General features: G+C 35.3%; 2 protein-coding genes across 2 annotated transcripts in view; both read left to right on the forward strand.

The window, feature by feature from the left end:
* The first annotated feature begins 315 nt into the window (after positions 1 to 315).
* Positions 316 to 27,667, forward strand: part of LOC112046646 (suppressor of lurcher protein 1) — a 412,265-nt gene continuing 384,913 nt past the window's right edge. Inside the window, exon 1 of the mRNA XM_052883831.1 lies at positions 316 to 521. The gene's annotated coding sequence lies outside the window, so the exon portion shown is untranslated. The remainder of the gene's footprint in view (positions 522 to 27,667) is intronic.
* On the forward strand, positions 21,980 to 23,168 carry LOC128198409 (uncharacterized). The gene is made up of 2 exons (XM_052883832.1): positions 21,980 to 22,983; positions 23,019 to 23,168. Exons 1-2 carry the CDS (start codon positions 22,015 to 22,017, stop codon positions 23,136 to 23,138), a joined length of 1,089 nt encoding a protein of 362 aa, XP_052739792.1. The 5' UTR covers positions 21,980 to 22,014; the 3' UTR covers positions 23,139 to 23,168.

The raw sequence follows: 27,667 nt of genomic DNA on the forward strand, positions 1-27,667 counted from the left end.
ATTGATTTTTCTAGTACCTACTCTTGTTTATCGTAAGAGTATCAGAAAAAAGGTAAATTGATGTACTATACAAAAGCACTGGGGTCTTTAAATAATAATACATGTGAGTAGTGCGGGCTAAAACAATATTTATTTGTACCGTTACTCAGTCCCGCGTAATGTTTTGTATGAATAATACGTTAGGTTGAGGGTTGACAGTGGGTAATCCGAGCGACCTTTTGGTTGCTAGCGGTAAGACCTGACCGTAGCCTTCAGTACCACGCGCTCTACGAAACCGAGCGAGCGTCTACGGCGTAGAGCTACGCCGCTACGGTACGACATGGCGTAACTTTGTTTCGTAGCACAAAAATAATCGTGATTCGTTGTTTCAATAAATAATTCAAACGCAGTCCGGACGAATTTGTGGGGTTAATTAAGTATCGATTGAGTGAGTTCGTTCAAACAGTGTCTAGTGGTTACGGAAATTAAATGTTTGTTTAGATTTGTGTGTCGCTTTGACCTATTCAAGAAATATATTTAAGGTGAGTTGATAACCTTTGAAAGCAGTAAGGATTAATCTCTTATTTGTTTAAGTACAATTATTTTAATGATTTATATTTATTTTTATTTCAAGGCAATTAAGAAAAAATTAAAATATATTATATATACCTAGACTATAAGAATAATTTCATTCGGGTCAACGCAGACTGATTGCATATTTCTCGCTTGTAATAATTGACTTTAAATTATGTTACCAATTATAATCAATTGGATTTTTATTAGATGTTATTATCAGATATACGTTAACATATTAGTGAATAAAAGCTTTTTATATGCAATTAAAATTATGTTACAACTAAATAAATAAATAAATAGTTTTAATTAATACTTCTCATAAAATAAATGGCAATATTGTTGTCGTGCAGTTTTTCTTATAATCAAATTAAGTGCTAAGTGCAAAATTTTATGAGCTACATTTCGCAGCTCTGGTAATTTTATTAAAAGGTTTTAATTACTTTTAAGTAACTTGATGTTTTAATTGTAGTTGTCTAGCAAAAATGTTTTATTGGAAATTAAGTTTTTAATTTGTGTCATAATTATATAACATGATAAACAACTATCAAAAATAACCCTCATTTATAAACAGTGAGCAAATGAACATTTAATAAACATTATATTACCGCAAAAAGTCGCATGTATTTTTTTATTCTTAATTAAATAACACTCTTGAGAGATAATTATGCATACTCACCGCGTTTAAGAAGGCTTAACCTATGATGTAGTGGTATTTTTATTTATTTAAGTTAATAATATTAATATCAGAAATAAAGATAAAATTGTTGCACACTGCACTACGTTCACACACACTACACTAGCAGTACACTTTTGGAACCCTCCTAACATTAATTTTGAGTTTTCAACCAATTATTATCACCATTATCTATTAATATTATTATCTGATGTAACCAAACTGTTTGTAAACTAAGGCTAATTGAAATAAATTAATTTTGACTTTGACTTTGGCTTTTACTAGGGCGTAAAGTATTGTATAGAAGCCCATCCATTTGTGATAGAGCTCGTCCAGGGAAGTAGTACCGCTATGCTTAATACTTGTATCAAACAGCATATCTGTGTTCCTATCCATTGGGTAACACAGTAAATACCAGTGGCGAAGGATGAAATTTAGATGAAGGTAAGCCGTCTTAAAGAAAATATTGCATGAACTCTTCGCCGCTGGTACCTACCTATAAGACTGCATTATAGGGCATGCTCTGCAAAGTGTCGCAGTTGAATTTTACTAACTGTTTGTTTGTTTGTTGAACTGTCTTTAACAAGTTTTTTTTACTAAGACTTACCCTTCTTCTCTTATGTTGGTGACTGGTTACCTAGTGACTTCAAGTTCTGTGTTAGACACAGTCTGAATGGATTGTTAACGACGTCGCATTGCAGTAAGATATTACTAATGCTACTATTGTTTTAGTTTCATAAATATATTTTTTTTTAATTTGTGGAATTCAGCCACCTATGATTGACTGTACTGATCACTACCTATTGCTACCACTAAACTATCTCGCTTATTGCGGTTATTATTCTTTTCACAGCCTGTACCAGACAGAATACGCTCCTTCGTAGCTATATCAGATCGCTTCACTCACAAGCAGTCACGAGGAGAGACGAAGCAGCTGGGTGGGAGTAATGAGTTATGACCTTAAGCATGCCAAGCAAAACTGTACCCTAGTTTCTTATTTTATTTTGACAATTCCGAGAGCCTGCAATGGCCTGACGTACCTACTTTTATGAAAGCTCAATATTTATCAGCCCTTGCTCCTACCATATGTAAATACGGTAGTTTGGATCGTGGTGGTAAACCTCAATTTCCAAAACATAGTTTGTTGATAATGTTGTCAGAAGTTTTATTTTCATCATTCTCCTTGGTCGTTGTATTAACAACTAAAGTCCACATTTCATTGTCCATAACACGTACTCAACTATTTCCTTCTACTCATTTAGGTCCTCTGCTTTCCTGAAAGCCGTTGAAAGTGGAAGGCCCTTGAGCAACTTTACTTGGTCAGATTAGAGTCTAGGTGATCAGCCACGTGTTCGTTTGCCCTCCATCTTGTCCACAATTATGAGTTTATCCAAATTATCGGGAAGGCGGCGGGCAATCACCCATCATTAGAGACTTTACAAGATCTCTTAAAACATATGTAAAGGTTATTTCCGAAGAGTTGAAAGTGATTGGCAACTTGAGAAAATATTTTTTTATATTATGCCAAAAAAAATACTTACGCTCCATACTTGGACAGTTAAGGACTTGGATTATTAAAATGTGCTCCCAAAACCGCCACAACCGCCACAGCCGCCAAACTTTATAATTGGCTAACATACCTATATCAGGAGCATAGTCTGACAAATTTCAGCCATCATAATATTGAAGAATGTCTGGCTATCGCAGTCCCCCAGTCCAGTACAATTCACTGCCCATATCGTTCACTCTACTTGTACGCAGCACGGTAAAAAGCACGTACCGTGTTACTGACTGATAACATCTAAGCCAAGTAAGCTGTTACGTGACTGCATTTTAGTATTATAACCATGAATGTTACGTATAATGTACACTACATTGTGGTTTGATTTACTTTATGCATACATTGTGCTTTTGAGCTATGCGGAAAATGCAATGGTTGACTCCCCACTAGATGGACCGATGATTAAACGTCGATTAGCTGATAATCATCATGCATATCTATTACTTAATAATATATCAACCAATATTCTCACTGCTGCTCAATAGCCCACCACGCTGGCCCAATGCAGATTGGCAGACTTCGCACACGTAGAGAATTAATAAAACTCTCAGTTGTGCAGGTTTTCTGACGATGTTTTCCCTTCAACGTTTGAGACCCGTGATATTTAATTTCTTACAATGCACATAATTGAGGAGGTGTATGTCCCATACCAGATTTGAACCTACGCGGAGGCAGAGGTCATATCCACTGAGGAATTACGGCTGTATCTATTATTTACGCACTGATAATGGCTAAAGGGTTAATCTAATTCGTATATTTCTAATTATTCTCCTATTTTTGTCCATCAATAGATACACCAACTTATAGATTTATAAATAATCGATGCGTACAGATTTAGTTAGATACAGTATTTCTAGTTTAGGAACGACTTTATACACTCGGGATGGTCAAAGAGATAAATTATAGTAAAAATAGTACATACAGTTACAACATACTTTGAAAATGTCGGTATGAAAACATCGCAGGTAAAGCCATTGTAGACAGCTAGTAATATTATACAACCGTTTATACTCCGGTACTATATTCTCCGTTATTTTTTCAATAAATTCTCAGAAGCAACCTGGAATTGGAAATCGGAGATGTTAGTACACTCTTGTGCCTGGAAATTCAATTCTTGATATTTCTAGTAGTATCGGCGAAATGTAAACTCAGACTATGGTATTAAGAAAGCAGAGGTTTTTTTTTAGGCTTTACAAGTTAGCCTTTGATCGAATCGAATATAGAAGTGAGCTAAATTATTAGGCTTAAGATGAAAATCTACACCCATTTACTACTCGACATTGTACCGGAACGCTAAATCGCTTGGCGGTACGTCTTTGCCGATAGGATGATAACAAGACACGGTCGAAGCCTCCTACCAGCCAGACCTGAACTAATTAAGAAAACCTAATTGGATCGAACCTAGGACCTCTGTCTTGTTGCAACAGATCAGACAGACTCTACCGCCTAGCGATTTAGCGTTCTAGTATGATATGACTTAGAAACCGTCGGAGGTATCGGTAAAATAAATGTATACCTCTTCAAGTAAGCCTGTAGCTATAATAGTTTGTCAATCAGGTGAGATCATAGTCTAAGGTTTATTTGTCACCTTCACTGCTCTGATCATAGTCTAAGGTTTATTTGTCACCTTTTTCTTTTATTGATTGTAGCGTGATGAAAAGTATACTATAACCTGCCCAGGAGTATGAAGAATAATCATACCAAGTTTCGTTAAAATCCGTCGAGTAGTTTTTGTTTCTATAACGAACATACAGACAGATAGACAGACAGACAAAATGTATAACTTTTACTGATTTAATTTTTGGCATCAGTATCGATCACTAATCACCCGCTGATAGTTAATATGGAAATATATTTCATATACAGAATTGAACTCTCTACAGATTTATTATAAGTATAGATTATCTAAAATTCAAAATCAAAGTTAAAATTCGTTTATTTTAAGTAGACTTAGTTTATAAGCACTTTTATAAAGTCAAATAAGACTCTACCAACGTTTCTTTAAGCAAATACTAAAATGAAATACATGACTTCAGTGAGGACTCTCATGGGTAGATCTCAGGGTCTTATTCCCCCTGGTCTGGCTCAAGGCTTTAGAAATACGTCCCTGGGTGTTAGAACAAAGTTATCTCAAGGATTATTACAAGTTAATTATATTCCTCGCGCGTCACGGATTGCCTCAAAGTAATCCCAGCTTCTATCCACAGTGATGTAACTCTCGAATACATCTTGTGTGAATCTGAATAGAGAAATCGATTATACGAAGTGACTGTCGCGTGTCGGAAGATGTTATTAATGGATTTTAAATTGCCCTTTTATAATACTTCCGTTCCCGCCCTGTGTCAACGCTTTTATATTCTTTCACACTTCTTAGTTTGTGTTAAGTTTGATATTACACTTGAATAGGTGAACCTTTTTATCTTAACCTTCCGCGTGAGAAGGTCGAGTCATTTTATAAATAGGTATGGTATCATTTTTAACGTTCCATTTGGGTTCCTTTTATATGTCTATGTTAGTAACTGTTCTTAATGATAAAAGTGCTTGGAGGACATTGGATTAGCTTCCACCTTCACGCAGACAGTAAAACTATAAGTAATGTTATTAACGATTGTAAATTATTATACAGTATGGTTTTTTAAAATAGCAACGGTTCAGTTTCTTGTCGGCTCTTCTCAACAGAACCTTCCGAATCGGTGGTAGAGTCTATACAAATAATCAACTTAACTAACTTAACAACATAAATAACTTGATATTTCAAAAGTGCTTGTAGATTAAGCCTACTTGAAATGATTTCATGTTGATTGTGATTTTAACTATTCAAGTAGTTTATCTATTCATTTTGTTATTCCTTGACAAGTCGATTTTAATAATCGGCAAATATATTTTTAAAAACATGATGGATAAATGCTGAAAAATCAGAGTATTCACTGTTTTTTAATATCAAAATTTCTTTTGAAAGAGCCATTGACTTAGTACACTTAATTGTTAAAAAATTTTGTAAATTAATTATTTTACTTAAATAAAGAAAACTATTATTGTTTATTGTTTCGAAGTTATACAAATCTACAACTATACCTAATGTAAACCTTGTAAACCATAAATTTGATATCCATTGAATCGTACCACTCTCACTAAAACGCAAATAATTCAGTCATTTGAAATGCCTTTGTTCTAGATTTAATTAAATAGCTAATTGGAGTATAAATTCGTGGACAAAATATCATCTATCACGAAATCTATTTAGTTGGCTTTGTTAATTCCTAAATAAAGAGCCTAAATTAACAATTTCATTAAGTAGTTTGAAACCTCAAGCATCAATAAATAAAATAGTTTACTAGGCTAGCTAATCAGTACTTTGGCGTTACCTTTAGTTTTTGTAAACCTTTCATCATCACCATCATCATCATCATCATCATCATCATTATCATCATCATCATCATCATCATCATCATTATCATCATCATCATCATCATCATCATCATCATCATCATCATCATCATCATCATCATCATCATCATCATTATCATTTATTTATTAAAATTTTTTTTTAATTTTTTAACAATGTTGATATAAAAATAAAATACAAAACACCATTAAAAATTTATGAAAAAATCAACCCTCCCACTGCGGGACATTTGAGTGCCCAAGCAACCGGTGGTCAGGGCTTCAGAGTGAGGAACCTCCTCACAATACGCGACTCAAGAATCACTGCCTTCTGTATCCGACTCTTGATCCAACAGTAAAGTAAAAGCTTCTTAAGGTGTTGCTCAAAGCTTTTCGCTACAAGACTGAAACAACTATCGGAACAATAATAGTTGATTCAACATTCCACATGGCGGTAATTTCGTAAGCGTGCGAGTGAGAGGTCCAAGTATTTTGATTATCATCATTATCATTAACAACCCATATTGTGCACGAGTCTACTCTCAGAATAACAGGGGTTAGGTTAATAGTCCTCTACCCTGGACCATGCGTATTGGCACACACGAAGAGAATCAAGAAAATTCTTAGGTATGCAGGTTTCTTTACGATGTTTTCCTTCACCGTTTGAGATACGTAATATAAAATTTCTTAATGCACATAACTGAAAAGTTGACGGTGAATAAAGTGGTTGCTTAAACCTTTATATGGCACTAATTAAAAAAAAACATAAATAAGATATGCAAAAAGGTATGGAAAATCCATGCAAAAATAAATAAAATCCGTCAATCTAAGGCTATTTAGCGCGCCAAAGAACGAAACATACACGCATAACATACATCGAAATATCTCAAAGCCTCGAAAAGGCAGGTAAAATAGACAAAAATATGAAATGTTAGCAATAAAAATTGCTAACCACGGTCGGACCACTAAAGCTAGAGCAACTTTCACCACCGGTATGGGCTATAATATTGTGAATATCTACTGCAGCAAAGCGGTGAATTTTAGGTAAGTAAATCCGTGAAATATGACTCAAATGTCGCCAGGCAGGACATGTTATTTATACCTGCGATACGTAGTATTCCACTTAAACGGTTCAACATACATTTAATTGACTTCATCGTTGATGCAGTGGGTTACTTGTTTGGGCACGGATTATTAAGTTTTGTTCCTTTCAGAAAGTTCTCAGTTCTCACAGAGTTACAATGTTGGTAGCGTCACGACCAAAGCGATAAATACCTATGGTGCTTTCTTTGTTCTATGATCATTATAATTTATACGTGTTAATACCTACAGCTTGTGCGGATTGACTTGACACCTGGCTCTAATAATGTTTGTTTTTTTTTCTTTACAAGTTAGCCCTTGACTACAATCTCACCTGATGGTAAGTGATGATGCAGTCTAAGATGGAAGCGAGCTAACTTGTTAGGAGGAGGATGAAAATCCACACCCCTTTTGGTTTCTACACGGCATCGTACCGGAACGCTAAATCGCTTGGCGGTACGACTTTGCCGGTAGGGTGGTAACTAGCCACGGTCGAAACTAATTAAAATCTCAATCTGCCCAGCCGCGGATCAAATCCAGGACCTCCGTTTTGTAATACAACCGATTATTACTAAATTTCACCCAAAGTCGTGGGTCTAGTAGGTAACATTTCAATTTGTCCTTAAGCCTAATTTATATTTATCTGACGTGTCGTGTCGTGACGCGTCAGAACAGACTCGGTATCATACATTTTGTATGGCAACGTTTACACTTATGTGTTGTGACATGTCGTGATGGCTTCTGATGTGTCGCATACAAAATGTATGAAACCGATTCTGTTCTGATGCGTCACAACACGCCACGTCAGACAAATGTAAATCCGCCTTTAAAGTATCCTACTAAAATTATTGAATTTGAAAGTACGAGTATCAATTTGGTTTTTAACCAAAGATTTTATTACGAGTTGTTGTTCCATTATTATGGGTAGCGTACATAACAACTATAAAGAATTCTCGAGAGGATCCTTTGCTAAGCTATAATACTTAAATATTCAATTTGAAGAAGTGGTTGATAAAGTCGAGAATAACTGGAAATTGATTTATAATTTTGCATCGTCGGTGAAATCACATTAGGGTGTCTCCGTGACTATCGTTGACGGCAAACTCAATTTTGGAATGAATACCTCTTCAATTCTTAACTATCCGACTCTCTTACCCAATTATTTAATTCATATACAATTTTAAGAAATTTTCATAAAATGACGGCCAGTAAAAATAGTCAAGTAATAAATATAGTTAATAATAACTTTGCGGAAGTTCATCATGAATATAGTATAATAATTTATTTATTGCATAATTGCAATTGCGCTTGCACGATGTAGAGTCAACATCTCCTGAGGATGCTCCGGTTTCGTGGTGAAACGTGCGTAGAGAGTATTTTGTCGGACCTGGGTGACGTTGTCGCATGGGTTCGTCGTTTTTTCGCGGATGATAGCAAAATAAATAAATTATTATATATTCAAATATAATAAAGTTGCAGCAAGCTGTCATCATATTATTAAAAGTATCTACGTGGTTATAATTAAAAAAAATTTACACGAGTAGTAATAGTTCAATATTTAACATATCCATACAAATAAATAAAATTAAAGTGTCTGTAATTTCTGCTATTTCCCATATAATTTTTTTCCCAAATGTTGTTAATTAAATACCGTATAAATAAATTTTATCAATGAATAATTGTTTCTCACGCGGTAAATTATAATCCCTCTCTAAAAGCAGAACAACTCTACGAATAATACAAAACTATTAATACCAGAGTTTTTAAAATTATTACTGATGTCCTTAAAGAAACTCTAGTTCAAAGTTTAAATTTACCTTAATTTCATCGCAACAAAATCTCAATTTTGGTATTTCAGAAAATTTGCTTGGCTTTTCTGTTATGCTACTCATGTCTAGACCACTTAACACTTTAAACAAAGTGAATAGTTTTTATAGTTTTTGTATAATTAAAAAGCTGCACTGTACCATACTACGTACGTACTGTGTAGTTTTAATTATTTATAATATGTACTAGGAATAACGTTCAAGGTTCAAAAGTCATTTTACTGTTTTTATAAAGAAGGCTACTTATTTCAAAAGCGTGGATTTCGTTGACCTCTCGACTTGAGATCTTCTGTCTACAAGCACATACTTCTAGTAGTTTCAAGACCGCTTCACTGAATAGCTTAACTTTAAAAGGCCAGTTTAGAGTGTTCGACGGATCAAGTCTTTTTCGTACATTGTTGCGAGAGCATTGAATAATTTTAAACCTTCTTATTATATTTGCAGTAAAACTATTCTTATTTCGCTTATATCGTAAACGTGAAAGTTTGTATAGATGTTTGTTACTCTTTAGATTTAGAGAGATAGATTATACCCTGTAGTGACACATTGACTACTTTTGTTACTTAGAAACTTATGAGTCCTCTTGTAAATACATACATACAACAGGTACTCATGTTCCATAATTACTCGAATTTTTAACGTATCCATGATGACGAAAAAACTGAAATGCGATGACAATGTAACACTAACCAATAAACAAATGACTACTTTTGAAAAAAAAATTCCATGTTTTAAAAATAAAATTAATTTGAAATTAAAATTCTTAGCCAAACATTTTTATTTGGCTAAGAATTCATTTTGATTTGAAGCGCCAGTATTGCAGAACGGCAATTTCATAGCTAAATACATATTGTTATTTATACTAAAAATATGTTTATTAAAATATAAAAATAAAATATTCAGAAGCGAATGTCTCAAATCTTATTTTATCAAAATAATTTCGTTCGCTATTGGTTTAAAATAATAATAATTAAATGTTCATTAAATATTTATGTAGTTAAAATAATATTTATCTGTTTGCTTTAAACAAATAAAAGTATCAATTTTAAAGTAACTTTTAATAGTGTTTTATATTTAATAATCATTGTTAAAAAAAATAATAACTCCAATTAATTAAATGAGAGAGAAAAAAAATCATAAAATAAAGTTAAACTAACAAAGTTTGCTTTCAATTTTCTGAAATTGAGTGAACTGCACCGTTAATGAATAAAATAACAATACAGTAGCGAAAAGTTCCAGTCAGCGAAAAGCTCAGTTGAAAATGTAACAAAATAGAAAGGGTAGCACGAGTCCGACACGACTACCTATAACAAAACGTTTAATGGTATTGTGCTGTAATCAAAGAAATAGCCCATTAGATTGAATAGGAGTCAGGGTATTTCAATTTAAAACAATACTTTTCATTAAATTCTTTATGTTTGTATATGGATTTGAAATTTAATATGGACTAGTAACCCGCCTCAGCTTCTTTTTGGATACTAATTTTATGATTAGTACAAATATATCTTTATGGCAAACGAAAGAAAAACATACCAACGGCCTCTGTGCCTCCGTTTTTTAAAACCTCTGTTATTTTTTCTGTACTACAATATGTATGTATATTTTTAACATATAAATCTTTCTCTTGAATTGCTTTATTTATAACTGAAAAATGCATTTAAATCCGTTGAATAGTTTAAAAGATCTAACCAAACGTACAGCGGAAGCGACTTTATTTTATACTATGTCATCATCATCATCATCATAACAGCTAATGGATGTCCACTGCAGGACATAGGAATTTGTCCAAACATCACGATACTGAGTCGCTGGCAATCTCACTTGATGTAAGTGATGATGCAATCCGAGATGCAAGCGGACTAACTTCTTAGTAGGAGGATGAAAATCCACACCCCTTTCGGTTTCCACACGACATCGTACCGGGACGCTATATCGCTTGGCAGAACGTCTTTGTCGGTAGCGTGGTAACTAGCCACGGCCGAAGCCTCCCACCAGCCAAACCTGGACCAATAAAGAAAACCTCTATCGGCCCTTGACTGTGATCTATCTGATCTTAAGTGATAATATACTTAGTATATGATGGAAGCGGGCTTCTAACTTGGAAAAAGTACAAGGTGATTGAACCCAGGACCTCTGTCTTGTAAATGCACCGCGCATACCACTGCAAGAGAGTCGTGATAGCCCAATGGATATGACCTCTGCCTCCGATTCCCGAGGGTGTGGGTTCGAATCCGGTCCGGGGCATGCACCTCCAACTTTTCAGTTCTGTGCATTTTAAGAAATTAGGTATCACGTGTCTCAAACGGTGAAGGAAAACATCGTGAGGAAACCTGCATACCAGAGAAATTTCTTAATTCAAGTTCTGCGTGTGTCAAGTTTGCCCATTCGCATTGGGCCAGCGTGGTGGACTATAGGCTTAACCCTTCTCATTCTGAGAGGAGACTCGAATTCAGTAGTGAGCCTAATATGGGTTGATAACGATACCACTGCGCCACGGAGGCCGTCGAATTATTATTTAAATTAAGATACAATAGGTAGGTAGATCTTTGTTCCGAAGTTGAGTTGGTTTCTAAATCTCACACTTTTGCGGCTCCGCTATCTAAAGAATGTGGTATAATTAAATCCAAGAGTCCTTAACGCTTCTCTTAATAAATGTGAAGTTGCGGCTAAATTCTTACATTCATTTGCATTTCCTTTGGCTTGAGCTTAATTAGTATGATTTAAATATAAAGATTTCGTCTCTGTGAACGTTTCATTTAAAAACCTTGCGTAACAATCGTCTTATAATTAAAGCGTTTATTACATTAGTTATGTTAAAATATGCGTTGTTAGAATTAGTAGGTGTATTAATTGTATTTTTTTAATTAATGTTTCGATGTCTCGGAATAAAAATGGGATCTTGAGGCGGGGTGCTAAAATGCCGTCTAATACGTTATTATAAGAAGTACTGAAGAGTTATTATAAAACGTTTCAAACCCAAAAAATAATAACTTAACTTAGTTATCAGAAAACAATCTCAAAAGTTTCAAGGCTTAAAATCTAAATCTTGGAGTTCATGTTTTCGATTTGCTAAAATATCTCTCTGTTTCATAGTTAATACAAAAAAAACATTTAAAAGCCCACATTAAAACAGAGATAAAAGAGCTAGAAATACAGCCCAAAAAAATGTAAACCAAATTTTATTTTCGTTTCTAGTTTCTTCTTGTTGAAATTATATTGTATATTATTTCAACAAGAAGAAACGAATAATATAATTTCTTTGTTGAAATAAAGTAACAGTTATTGTTAAAAACTAATATCGATGTTATTTGGTTACAACTATATTACGTTACCCACCCACAAATGGGATCGGAGGGTTAAATTATTCAACGAAATTACTTTGTTTTCCCGTTCAGTAGACGCGATAGTCGTTTCAAGGAAACTCAATTTGTTTTGTTTGTTTCATTTAACACCACGTCGTTGCGTATTGACATCGTGAGTGATCGAACTTCTCATATAAAATACTTGATTTTCCCGTAAATCAGCCCGAGTTACCGGTTTATTGCAGATTTTCTTTACTGTAAGTGCTTTTGGCGTGGCATATTATGCTCGATTTCGATAATAAAAACTAAATATTTGATAAAATCTTTACTTATAATAAAACTGTAACAGGTGAAATTTTGTACATTGAAGATATTTTGTAAATTTTAGTCAGAGGGCATTATACAGGCTGCTGGGGAGTAATTCCTATATCTCTGAGGTTATATTCTTTGCCGAAAATTAATTTAAAATGTTAATTTTTTTTATTCTTTATAAGTTAGCCCTTGATTACAATCTCACCTGATGGTAAGTGATGATGCAATCTAAGATGGAAGCGGGCTAACTTGTTGGAGTTGGAGGAGGATGAAAATCCACACCCCTTTCGGTTTCTACACGACATCGTACCGGAACGCTAAATCGCTTGGCGGTACGTCTTTGTCGGTAGGGTGCTAACTAACCACCGCCGAAGCCTCCCACCAGCCAGACCAGGACCAGTTAAGAAAACCTCAATCGGACCAGCCGGGGATCGAACCCAGGGCCTCCATCTTGCAAATCCACTACGCATACCACTGCGCCACGGAGGCCGTCACTTTTCATGTGTTCTAAAATTTATAATTTTCGGAGTAAATAATATTTATTTTGTAAATAGATCTTATAATTTGTCCCTTATACTCATCTTTATAAATATGACGTATCTAAACTTTAAAATTTTGAAATGCAAGGATAGATAAAGTCGTATGTTACATGGATAGTCGGAATTATTTGAATTATACTTTGTATGAAAATATAAAAAAAAAAACATACATACAGCCGAACGTAGAACCTCCTCCTTTTTGGAAGTCGGTTAAAAAGTTTTTATTTTCAGTTAAAAAAATATTAGTTATGCAGTTTGGCTCCTATATGTGGACTTGCCAACACCTTAAAGTTATGGGGAATACTCCCTAGCACCCTGTATAATTGATACTGAAGCCAACAATATTTTTTATAATTATTTTCGTCTGTCTGTCTGTATGTTGTACAGTATTATAATTTTAAATCAAACATTTTAACAGCTCCATTGACTTTTAAATAGTACAACTTTTCTAGACACTGTACTAGTTACTGGAATTTTTAACCGACTTCCAAAAAGGAGGAGGTTCTACGTACGGCTGTATGTATGTTTTTTTTTTTTATTTTTTTTTTTTTATGTATGTCCAGCGATAACTCCGTCAATTATGGACCGATTTTGAAAATTCTTTTTTTGTTTTGTAGGGTTTACTTCCAGGGTGGTTCCATTTTTTTCATGTCAGGATCTGATGATGGCATCCTGGAGAAATTGAGGGGAACTTTCGAAAGTTGTAGAGACGGCTAGTACGTTTGTTAGTGTTTCCATAAGGTATTTTAAACCACTACAACTTTATGAAGGTTTGGAGTTTGTCTGATGATGGAGCCGAAACACAGACGATGGAACTCGTCAAGGATTTACAGCAGTCACCTTTTGTTTGGGCTTGATTAATTTGTATTGATGAGTACTTTCCACCTATATGGGTTGTGACTGTATTAAGGGTCTGGTGATGAAGACGAGGGACAGTGAAGAGAACTCCTCGACGGTTCACAGTAGCTACCTTTTGTTTGGACTTGATCAATTTGTATTGATGAGAACTTATCACATAGATGGATTGTGACTGTATTAAGGGTCTGATGATGAAGACGAGGGACAGTGAAGAGAACTCCTCGACGGTTCACAGTAGCTACCTTGTGTTTGGACTTGATAAATTTGTATTGATGAGAACTTTCCACCTAGAAGGATTGTGACTGTATTAAGGGTCTGGTGATGAAGACGAGGGACAGTGAAGAGAACTCCTCGACGGTTCACAGTAGCTACCTTGTGTTTGGACTTGATAAATTTGTGTTGATGAGAACTTTCCACCTAAATGGATTGTGACTGTATTAAGGGTCTGATGATGAAGACGAGGGACAGTGAAGAGAACTCCTCGACGGTTCACAGTAGCTACCTTGTGTTTGGACTTGATAAATTTGTATTGATGACAACTTTCCACCTAGATGGATTGCGACTGTATTAAGGGTCTGGTGATGAAGACGAAGCACAGTGAAGAGAACTCCTCGACGGCTCACAGTAGCTACCTTGTGTTTGGACTTCATAATTTTGTATTGATAAGAACTTTCCACTTAGATAGGTTGTGACTGTACACACGCAGTGGGTATGCTAACACTAAAAATAAAAAAATAAAAATTTTAATAAAAAAAATTCAACCGACTTCCAACTCAAAAAATAACTTTAACTAAAAAGCAAAAAATAACATCCTACCTATGTGCTACCTTCTGATCAGTTTGAAGGCGGTGCCAAGCCAGTGTCGTGTTTTAATTAAAGCTGTTTCTGGAATAACCACAGAAATTTTGTAGTTTAAACGTATTTAATTAAAACATCACTGGCTTGGCACCGCCTTCAAACTGATCAGAAGGTAGCACATAGGTAGGATGTTATTTTTTGCTTTTTAATTAAAGTTATTTTTTGAGTTGGAAGTCGGTTGAATTTTTTTTATTAAAATTTTTATTGAGATCTATGAACCTCGAATAATACTCGAACATAATCTCAAAAACCGCTTGTCGCACAAAGATGAAATTTGGCAGGGAGGTAGTTTGTTGACGTTCGCTAAGAAAGGATTTTGCGAATTAGCCGGAAATAAAAGAAAGAAAAAAGTTATAGGCGTCCGCTTGTTATATATCTATTTGGTAATATAGTTGTTATTAACATAATATCCATCTAGGGAGTGTACACTACAACGGATTAATCTATTCGAACAACATATGTCGTCAGTCATTCGATTTGCATATTGAGTACTGTTATGATAATGACAATTATAATATCGCATTTAATTTATATAATCGGTAACGTTATTCCGTCGTTATAAATGCATAATTGTACAATGTAAAAACTGTTAATTTATCCGCATACATCCGATACAAATTACCAATTTTATAATTTCATTTTAATTTCTTCTTCTGAGCGAAGATGAATATAATAAATTCAAATATTCAGTTTTTTTACTTTCTTATTTATCCTTGTTTTTTTTAACAATGTTGATAAAATACTAAGTAAAGAAACACTATTAAAAATTTACAAAAAAATAATTTAACCCCCCCGCTGCGGGACATTTGAGTGCCCAAGCAACCGGTGGTCAGGGCTCCAGAGTGAGGCAACTGCTAACAGTACGCGCCGTCTCAAGAATAACTGACTTCTGTATCCGTCCCTTACAACTATCGGAACAGTAATAGTTGACTATGAATAATTGCAACACAGAGTTTTACTAAAGCAATAATATCGATCGAGTAATATTTATGTTCTTAATGCTCAATGTCATGTGTTGGTTAACATTTTCTTTTGTTTTATGTACTACTTGTGTTATAATTATTATATCAAATGAACTTATCTCTATTAACATCGAATCAACTGCTAAGTTTACTTTCAGTTAATTTCTCCTGATACCACTAGAAACCTATTATTTAGTTTTACAATATTTCTACAGCCGGAAAAGTTTGCAACCAATAAAATGTAAATATCCCAGAAGTGTTACAGAAGCCTCGGTAAAAGTTCGATTCGCAAACTTAGCACTCCGTAACAATTTTCAACTTCGAAAGAGCGTAAGAAACACTAATAATATTTGAGAAAGTTGGCACTTACGGTGTAGGGAATGTTATAACGTTTTTCACGAGGAGTAGATTTATTTCGTGCAACCATTGAGTTTCATGTAATTCGCACTAGAGAAGACACGTAATCATCATTACTGTGTTACAATCAACTGTAGCGATATCGCCACACTTCATACTTTCTTGCTAGCTTACTCGTGACCGCCACGTAATTAATTGCGTCTAAATATTCAAATATTCAGTTTTGTTCGCAAGAAACAATAAGCGATCTTTAAGCGATCTAACGCTGCATATTTTCACAGTATTTGTAGACTGAACTAATGCTTTAACGCTGAAGCAAATACTTTTCCCTCTGTGGTTTAATGTCCATAATTATTATCAGCCTATTATAACGGCCTATTACAGGGTTAGGCCTCCCTTCATATAGGAGAGGGGATTTGGAGACTTACTAATGCAGGCTTAGGATGACAATGTCGAATTAACTATCACTATAGATATCTATACTAATATTATAAAGCTGAAGGGTTTGTTTGGTTGAACGCTATAATCCCAGGAACTACTGGTCCGATTTGACAAACTCTTTCAGTGTAAGATAGTCCATTTATCGAGGAAGGCTATAAGCTATATTTTATCTCCGTATTTCTACGTGAACGGGAACTACACGGGTGAAACCGCGCTACGTCAGCCAGTATAGTGACTGGTTTTAAGTTACGATATTATTCTTTTTTAGAACAGCTTCTCTAGTAGTACACATAACTCAATGCGTGTAGCATAATTTAGTTTTGCACGCCGCCACAACGTGACTAATGGGGAGAGGGATTTCAGTTACCTTTAGGTGTTACACTTAGCTCAGAGTATTCCCGAGATCTCACGTAAACTAAAGAACGGGCGTGTTTCGCTGGCGCTTTTGATGAGACTAGAGGAAAAATACATTCAAGATTCTGTTTGTTGTAACACAAAATGAATATAAATTACTTTGGTGAATCTTTTGGTCTAAACAACTTGTGGTTTGAGCTTTTTTGCGTACAACGTAAGTGTTGTGTCAAAGTATTATATTTTTCTTTATAGAAATAATAATTTTAATTTAAAAAATGTCCAGAACGGCTGGACAGATCAAGATAAAGAAAGAGATTATTATACATTAACGACCCATGTCTCACTGTTGAGCACGAGTTACCTCTCAGAATAAGAAAGCTTATGCCTTAATCCATCACGATGGTCCAATGCGGATTGGCAGACTTCACACACGAGAGAATTCTTATGTATGCGGGTTTTCTCACGATGTTTTTACTTCACTGTTTGAGACACGTGATATTTAATTTCTCAAAAAGTTGGTGTAGGCATGATCCGGACCGAATTCGAACTTACACCCTATGAATCGAAGGCAGAGGTCATATCTATTGGACTATCACGTCACTGGATTATTGTTATAGTCTATTATAACATATAGGCATATTTGTAACCGACATTCTCAAGTGAACGAAATCTGCCCAGCTAAAACCACGTGCTACAATGAATAAGCCATATAAAGGTGCTAATAAACTTGAGCATTCACTTGTAATAGAACATCGAGCATTCGCCGTTTGTATATTTGTCGAACTGAACAACGAGCTGAGCCAAGTATAGAGCCAATTATAGCTACGAACATCTTAATAACTCTAGCGAACGCTCTATTCGATGTTCTGTTCCAAGCAAATCTGCTCGCTGGAATGTTCGCCAGAACGCTCGTTAGAATGCTCGCTAAAATGTTCTCGTATTTTTCTGTGACGTAACATTCGCATGAATGCTCATTACAAGTGAATGCTCAAGTCTATCAGCACCTTAACATTGTTTGTTAAAAATAAACAACACGTCTGTTCTGTCAACAAATGCAAAAAGAGAATAAATAAATACATGACAGTATCGGGGATTATCTATCGTTTGTCAAATTCCTCGTACGTGTCGAGAGGAGCAAAGGGAGAATTATCCAGAACTATAACTGTCAATACTCGGGAGATTTGCGTTTGTTTTTGCGATTGTCACGCCTAATCGTGCTGTTTTATGTTTAGTTTTATGTGTCTCAATTTTTATTATTGTTTTGTTTATTTTTTACTTTTTGCTAGGATATTTTTATTATAAATCAATTTATTGTTATAATTTATAAGGTGGGCTCTTTTTTTGCGCAAAGAACCTAGCTGTGGTAATGTAACCAGTATTTTTGCCACCATTCAACGTGAGCATGATTTAAAAGTTGGCTTTGTATTCTATACAGGGTGCTCGGGAGTATTACCCATAACTTCAAGGTATTAACGAGACCACTTATAGGAACCGATCTGCATAACTAATATTTTGTTAACTACAAAATAAAATATGTTTTCAGACAAAGTAATTCAAATAATGCCGTCTATCCATGTAACACATGCCTTTAGGTGACAAAGCGACAATGTTGCATTTTAAAATATAAATATGTCATTATTATAAGGATGTGTATAAGGGACACATTTTAAGATCTATTTACATCACACTTCACACTAATATTATAAAGGCGAAAGCTTGTGTGTTAGTGCGTAAGTATGTTTGTTCCTCTTTTATGCTGCGGCTACTGTAGCGATTTAGCTGAAATTTGGAATGGAAATAGATTTTACTCTGGATTAACACATAGGCTACTTTTCATCCCGGAAAAAACCATGGTTCCCGCGGGATTTGAGAAAAACTGAATTCCACGCGGACGTAGTCGTGGGCGTCTAAGAAATATTATTTATTTTTCATTTTAGGACAAATGTTCCTTGAACATTTTGAATTATTTTTTGTGGAAGAATATAACCCTAGAGATATGGGAAATACTCCCGAGCATCTTGGATAAATATAACAAATATTGTTTTGGTAATTCTCATTTACTGAAGTTCTATTTTACCATATCAAATGTACTAAACAAATTTTCACTTGAAAATCTCAAATAATAAGTAATTCATGAATAAGTTAGAAAGCCTAGTTATATTTAACCTTAGTATTACAAATTCAATGTAAGTTATAATTGTTGCCTAGCAAATAAACAAATAAAAACAAAGGATTTAAATTGAAACTTTAGTTGCGTTACTCACTCGAAACTTTTTTGAATACGATCTTAAGGTAGCTTTCCAATCTTGGCGACCGCGACCTGCGACCGCGCGACCCACTGCTTAGTACGAATTTATATGGAGCACTAAATAAAGCCTGAGACAGCGAGGCGCGACCACATTTCTGTCATAAGGATAGGGTATTTATTGACTGTCTATAACTTTTAGATATGAATAAATTTATATTCTTTCTTTCTTTCTTTTTTGTTTAGTGCTCCTTAAAAATTCAGTGGGTCGCGCGGTTGCAGGTCGCGGTCGCGCGTAGCGGTCGCCAAGAACGGAAGTCTACCTTTAGGAATCGCATTTACGATTACAAGAACCGTTAAATTACTTTTTTTCCAACATTCCATAGAGCTCAGTCTAATCAGGCAAAAGGCGACGCAATACAAATGCAAATCGCGGTTTGAATTAAAAAAAAAAATATATGAACTGAAAATGTAAATAATTTGCAATTTAAATGCTTATTCATTTGTAGCAACATTTTGGATTCATGTTTATACAATATTTGCTCTGAAATACTTTAACGTGTATTTCTTTGGTAATTTTTAGTTATTTTTTGTAATGCTAATTTTTTATGTATTTAGTTATACATAATAATAACTAGTTATTATACAGTAATAATTGTTTATTATACGTAATCCATATAGATTTTATATGTATAGATTTTATATTATATATATACCCTCATATAAAAATGCAAATTTAAATCAAACTAAATATATCAAGGTTTATCTTCGGACACTTAACTTATAACTGGCAATCCCAATGCATATTATCTAGTTGAACGTTAAGGTATGAATGAATGAATGAAGGTAGAAGTATAGTTGGTGCAAAAATGCTAATTTATTTAAAAATACAATGTATTCATGATTATCCATTACAATAGTATCAGCCGATGGACGTCCACTGCAGAACATAGGCCTTTTGTAGGGACTTCCAAATATCACGATTCAGCCGATTGCATCCAGCGTGTCTCTGCGACTCGCTTGATGTCGTCAGTCAACATGGAATAATATTGATTGTCCAGGTAGACAATATACTTACGTAAAATTCTTTAAAATATAGAGTGTTTATCAATGTACCAGTTATTTAATGCAAAGAAAGTTTACTAACTAACCGCGGTCAAATTTACTAAAGGTAAAACAGAACACATAATACCGGACCCATGGTTTTACGTGGTAATTTCGGCAGTAGACATAGTTGAACCACAAACTACAAGGCTGATCATAATTACCTATTATTAAAAAAAACAATCAAAAACAAAATAGAGGCGGTAAATTTTAATCTGTACCAATTTGACCAATTCGAGTTCGGTTTAATCCGGTCGGATTTTCATTAATACCACCGGATATGACTGAATTAGTTACAAATAAAATAGTCGAATTATTAAAATGATAAAGCAAATTATAATAGGTGTAATACCATACCTACTATTAATACTGTATATGTACAAACTTCGGCACGGATTTTGATGAATTTGGCATAGAGCTAGATTATGTTCAGGAATAACAATAAGCTGCTTTTTATTCCAAAAAAAAAAAAACTGAAGTATTCCTGCAGTACAGTACATGCCCTTGCGTGATAAAGGGATAAAGCGATGGGGATCCCATCGCTTTACATATGTATTTGTTCTTCTGAAGTTAGTTGATTAGTCTTTGAGGTATCAATAATAAATCTTCTAATAAACATATTGGTATATTTAATATTGTTATCGCCGCGATGGCAGATTTCAAATTTACATGATTTTAATAAATAGTGTAGGAAATAGTAGTCTGTGACGGATATGACGTCGAACGATCTCGTGTTGGCTTCAGTGTGCTCGTGGCGTACGAGCCGTCCACATCTCTTGTTGTGTAATTCTTTATGTGTTACTTGGGATAGGCGGGGAGAGTGACTTGAGTGGAACAGGGGAGTGTTTGTATACAGTCAAAGGATCCTTTAACCCTACACACATCATTCACAAGTACGTGACTTCACTCAAGTTGAATCTCTGCCATTCAGGGTCTTATTTTGGTTACAGTTTGATTTGTTAATTAAGTTGTCCTGACAAGTGTTGTGAATCATAACCTTTGTTCGACATTAGTTTTCTTATATTTGTTGTCACTTTTGAGTCCTATAATAATATAGACACTGAGTCATTGCTGAAGATTACTCAAACCTTTAGCAATGACATAAGGATGGAATTTGGTGTAGACAAGTGTGCGGTCATCAATGTAGAGCGAGGAAGGATAGTGAGCTCCGAGAATATAGTTATTTCAGAAACTATCATTCTCAGATCACTCCTTGAAGGCGAGACCTATAAATACCTTGGAATGACAGAAGCACTTGGTATTGAGACAGGGAATATGAAACAGGTAGTGAAGGAACGCTTCTTTGGCCGCCTGAAAAAAGTCCTAAAAATTTGACGGCCTCCGTGGCGCAGTGGTATGCGCGGTGGATTTACAAAACGGAGGTCCTGGGTTCGATCCCCGGCTGGGCAGATTGAGATTTTCTTAATTTGTTCAGGTCTGGCTGGTGGGAGGCTTCGGCCGTGGCTAGTTACCACCCTACCGGCAAAGACGTACCGCCAAGCGATTTAGCGTTCCGGTACGATGCCGTGTAGAAACCGAAAGGGGTGTGGATACCCTGGATACCCTGGACTGTAAAGTCCGCAAACTGCTGACGTCATACCGGATGCATCACCCCCGTTCATCTGTAATGAGATTGTACATCCCACGCAAGTGTGGAGGACGTGGCTTCTTAAACGCCAAGAACCTCCATAATCGTGAGGTGTGCAATCTCAGAGATCATTTTCTCAAGATGAATGTGAGTATGTTTCAGGATGTCGTTGCAGTGGATAAGGGACTTACCCCGCTATCCCTAGGCAAAGAGAACTGGCGCAAGCCTATAGTAATTAGTAACTCAGATCGTGTGGCAATATGGAAGAGCAAGGAGTTGCATGGACGATTCTACAAGGCCCTTACTGGGCCGGATGTAGATCAAATAACATCTGTATCTTGGTTGCAATTCGGTGACCTCTTTGGGGAAACCGAGGGTTTTGTCTGTGCAATTATGGACGAAGTTATAAAGACGAGAAACTACCGGAAACACATTATGAAAGATGGCACTCTAGACATCTGTCGAGCGTGTCATCGTCCTGGGGAGTCCCTCAGGCATATTGTGCCCGGGTGTTCTCACCTTGCTAACGGCGAATACTTGCACAGACATAATCAAGTAGCCAAGATAATCCACCAACAGCTTGCTCTTCAATATGACCTTATCGATTTTGAGATGCCTTACTATAGGTACGACCCAGCGTCAGTTCTTGAAAATAGCAGTGCATTGCTCTACTGGGACCGAACGATTATCACTGACAGGTATATTGTAGCCAATAGACCTGATATAGTGCTAGTCGATCGGTCAGTGCGTCGTGCAATAATTGTTGATATTACAGTTCCACATGACGATAATCTGGTTAAAGCCGAAAAGGAAAAAGTATCAAAATACTTGGACCTTGCTCACGAGATTACCGCCATGTGGAATGTTGAGTCAACTATTATTGTTCCGATAGTTGTTTCAGTCAATGGTCTTATAGCGAAAAGCTTCGACCAACACCTTAAGAAGCTTTCGCTTAACTGTTGGATCAAGAGTCGGATACAAAAGGCAGTGATTCTTGAGACGGCGCGTATTGTGAGGAGGTTCCTCACTCTGGAGCCCTGACCACCGGTTGCTTGGGCACTCAAATGTCCCGCAGCGGGAGGGTGAATTTTTTTTATAAATTTTTAATAATGTTTTGTATTTTATACTTATATTGTTAAAAATTTTAAAAAAAAGAAGTAATAAATAAATGAGAGTAAAATAGACACTGATATTTAAAAATGAAAAACGATTTCAATTAAAAATTAACTTAAAGAACAAGGAAGTCGCTTAATAAAACAATTATAATTTAAAAACCGACGACATTTTACGTTGCTTAATTGCATCCGAATTGCATTTAATCGTGCCAATTATAAGAATTATCTTCGTCAATAATACTGTAATTACATCTCTCATTTTTCCGTTTGTAACTGTAAATTTTTGTAATTAATGTTAAATGGATTTAGATTTCTGTTGTGAGTGATTTCTTTTTTTTAACCGACTTCCAAAAAGGAGGAGGTTCTACGTTCGGCTGTATGTATATAAAATGCTGTATGTAAAAGCAAAAAATAACATCTTACCTATGTGCTACTTTCTGATCAGTTTGAAGGCGGTGCCAATCCAGAGTTTTAATTAAAGCCGTTTCTGAAAGAACCACAGAAATTACGTAATTTGAACGGCTTGAATTGAAACAAACACTGGCTTGGCACCGCCTTCAAACTGATCAGAAGGTAGCACATAGGTAAGATGTTATTTTTTGCTTTTTAGTTTAGGTTATTTTTGAGTTGGAAGTCGGTTGAATTTTTTTTTTTTAATTTTTATTAATAAGGTGATTTTGTCGAAAACTGAACGACTCTCCATTATCCGTGAATTTAAGATTAAGGCTAGAGTAGTGTAGAGTAGGGGTAGGGAAGAAGTGCAAAACGAAGCTTGACCGGGTCCGCTAGTTATAATTATAGTAATTTCAATGTCAATTGTATGTGGAAATTCTATTATATAAAACATCACTATTATCAGCCTTTTTAACAGTCCACTACAGTGCCGGGTCTCTGTCGTAATAGGAGAGCGGGTATGTAGCTTGGACACACCACGCTCCAATGCTGAAAGGCGGGAGGGTGATCAGGTTTAATTAACGGCCACTATCAGATGTTAATGATGATAAAACGCAAGCTTTTGGGAAAGGCTTTTTATAGTGTTAATGATTATAATAATGATAAAAAAGCTTTGTTTTAAAGTCTAATATACGACTGAGTGCTTAGTTTTAAATAAGTTTGTAAAATGTTGGTAAACCAAAAAAAAACCTTGACTGAGTTTGTTGTGGGCTCTTCTCGGACCAAGGCGCATTTGGAACCTTCGTAGTTTTAAGTTTTTGACTATTATTACCACCATTAGATTAAATTAAATTATGACATAATCTTGACCTTTCAAAAGTGCTTGTAAACTAAGCCTAATTGAAATAAATGAATTTTGACTTTGACTTTGACTTTGACTTATAATCATCACCCAGTACTTTGCGAAGCACGGGGATGTAAACACCGCCAATTTTAACTAACTTCAAAATATAACAAAAGGTCAAATATCTAGAAAATTCCCAAAGGCATTCGCCTTTGTGCCTACATTGTTGTGCATTAAAGTAAACAATCAAACGAACTCTCCGGGCTGCGAACTTTTGCTGACAATATCTTAGAAGAATGAAAAGCTCAGTAGGTATTCAAAAAACAGTGTTTGTCGATCCTCCACTAAATGGACCGAGGACATCAATGCAGGGAGGTGCTGGATGCTGGCGGATCGAGACGATACTAGTCTATACAAGAGGCCTATGTCCAGTAGTGGACACCCATCATCATCATCATCATCATCATTAACAGTCGATGGACGTCCAATGCTGGACAAAGGCCTCTTGCATGTACTTCCAAACAAAACGGTCTCGAGCCGCGAGCATCCAGCGGCTCCCTGCAACCCGCTTGATGTCTTCGGTCCACCTAGTAGGGGGTCGACCAACACTGCGCTTTCCGGTGCGGACGGTGTGGACACCCATTAGCTGTTAATTATGATGATACTGAAACACAGTTATGCAGTTTGCTTATGTTATAGTGTTAGAGCCCTCGCAAACATACAATTATAAGTTGATTGACAATCGAACGACTATCGAACGAAATCCAATTAATTCAGCGTAGTGGGTAGTGACCCTGCTTTCTGTATCCATGGCCGTGGGTTCGATTCCCAGAACTGGAAAATATTTGTGAGTTGAGCATGGATGTTTTCCAGTTTCTGTGAGTATTTATACATTATATAAGTATTTATATGTAGTATATAAATGTATAATGTATATGAATATTATAATATCAACCATCTTAGTACACATAACACAAGCTACTCAGTATTCTTAATTTGTGGCTATATAGTGATGTGTATTATTTAAGTATATTTATTTATTTATTTATTAGTTTTTTAACGAATAAGTTGAAGAAGATAAGAAGTTAGCATAATTATGTCACCCTACCTATTCGTATACTATACGATTTAGTCGCCCAACTTACAATAATTGTATGTCTGCGGGAGCTTTTATAACACAGTTTTATAAACGTTTGAGCTATTTTTTATAAGACGGCCGAGAAGCTCTCCACTAGCCCACGCACCTCGTATCGTAACCTGTTTGAGTTTTTTACTCACGTGTTTTTAATTAAAAATACTTCAGCTCTTTTGTGAAAAAAGCTTACCTGGTTACCTAATTACTTTTGTGTCATTGAAACTATTTTAATGAATTATGTGAAATTGAAATAATAGTTCAATACTTATATTAAAAATGAAAAAATCATGCCAACAGTTTTTTGTAAAGCTCGGGAAACCATGGATTTTTCGGGATAAAAAGTAGCTCATGTGTTAATTTAGGGTATGCATCTCCAACTTTCAGTTGTGTGCATTTTAAGAAATTAAATATCATGTGTCTCAAACGGTGAAGGAAAACATCGTGAGGAAACCTAAATACCAGCGAATTTTCTTAATTCTCTGCGTGTGTGAAGTCTGTCAGTCCTTATTGGGCCAGCGTGGTGGACAATTGGCCTAACCCCTCTCAATCTGAGAGAAGACTAGAGCTCAGCTGTGAGCCGAATATAGGTTGATAACGAAATATTCCTAATTTCTTCCTAGAAATTTGCAGTGCAAATTTTCATACTATCATTATACCCAAATAAGACTGGTCAAAATAGTATCGATATTAATTGTGCATCATAACAAAATAATTATACGAATAACTACTATTATTATTGTAATTCTGTTTGTCGTATTGACCCAGTTACACTAAATTATTATGATTACACATAGTGACCGCAATCCGTGCATGTAACTAGTTTTAATTTCATGTTTTACGTTTATTGTGAATCCAACCTAATAAAAAAAATATAATTAAAATGTGATCCAAATTTAATTATTATTCTCTTTTTAATTTTACTTAGTAGTAGAAAGAAGTTGATTTTCCAATTAATCAAGCCTAAATACGGCAACTGCTGTAAATCGTTGAAGAGTTCCCTCATCTGTGGTTCAGCTCCAGACCTTAATGAAATTGTAGTGCTTTAAAATGCTTAATGAAAAAAGTAGCAAACGCTATAGTTGCCATAATTTCACTAAGAACCCATCATCAGATCCTGATATAATGACAATAATCATCTTAGGAGATCGTTCGTTATCAACCCATATCCGGCTCACTTCTGAGCTCGAGTCTCCTCTCAGAATGAGAGGGATTAGGCCAATAATCCACCACGCTGGCCCAACGCTGATTGGCAGACTTCACACACACAGAGAATCAAGAAAAATCTGGTATGCAGGTTTCCTCGCCGTTTGAGACACGTGATATTCATTTCTTAGGAGGATTTTATACCTTAGGAGTATATCCTTTAGAATAAAAAAAATAATTATTGAAATCGGTTCAGGCGTCTATGAGTAATCACTAACATACATACAAAAAAAACATAAAATCTCGAATTAAGAACCTCTTTTTTTTGAAGTCGGTTAGAAATACATATATCCGTAGGAACATTTGATTGTACTTACAGTGTTGAAACATATTATGCTTATTATGTAAGCATATAATACTAATTTCGTACACCTCTGAAACTTGGAATACAGCCATATTTAATACGCTCCGTAAGTGAGGAGTTGGCAACTGCGGGGTTGGCACAACCCTGCTCATAGGCCAATGAATAGAATCTTGTGTGTTGAACTTAAGAGCAATGTTGGAATCTTATGATCACTTATGTTGGAATCATATAATCTTCTGGAAATTAAATATCACGTGTCTCAATCGGTAAAGGAAAACATCGGGAGGAAACCTGCATACCAGAGAATTTCTTAATTCTCTGCGTGTGTGAAGTCTGCCAATCCGCATTGGGCCAGCGTGGTAGACTATTGGCCTAACCCCTCTCATTCTGAGAGGAGACTCGAGCTCAGCAGTGAGCCGTATATGGGTTGATACCGACGACGATATAATCTTACTGTTAAAATGGTTTACATCTATACTAATATTATAAAGCTGAAGAGTTTGTTTGTTTCTTTGTTTGATTGAACGCACTAATCTCAGGAACCACTGGTCTGATTTGAAAAATTCTTTCAGTATTAGATAGCCCATTTATCCTATCCCGTAGGAATATATATTATTCCTACGGGAACGGGAACCACACGGATGAAACCGCGCGGCGTCAGCTAGTAACAGAAT

This window comes from Bicyclus anynana, chromosome 10 (assembly GCF_947172395.1).
Source record: "Bicyclus anynana chromosome 10, ilBicAnyn1.1, whole genome shotgun sequence".
In the NCBI taxonomy this organism is placed as follows: Eukaryota; Metazoa; Arthropoda; class Insecta; order Lepidoptera; family Nymphalidae; genus Bicyclus; species Bicyclus anynana.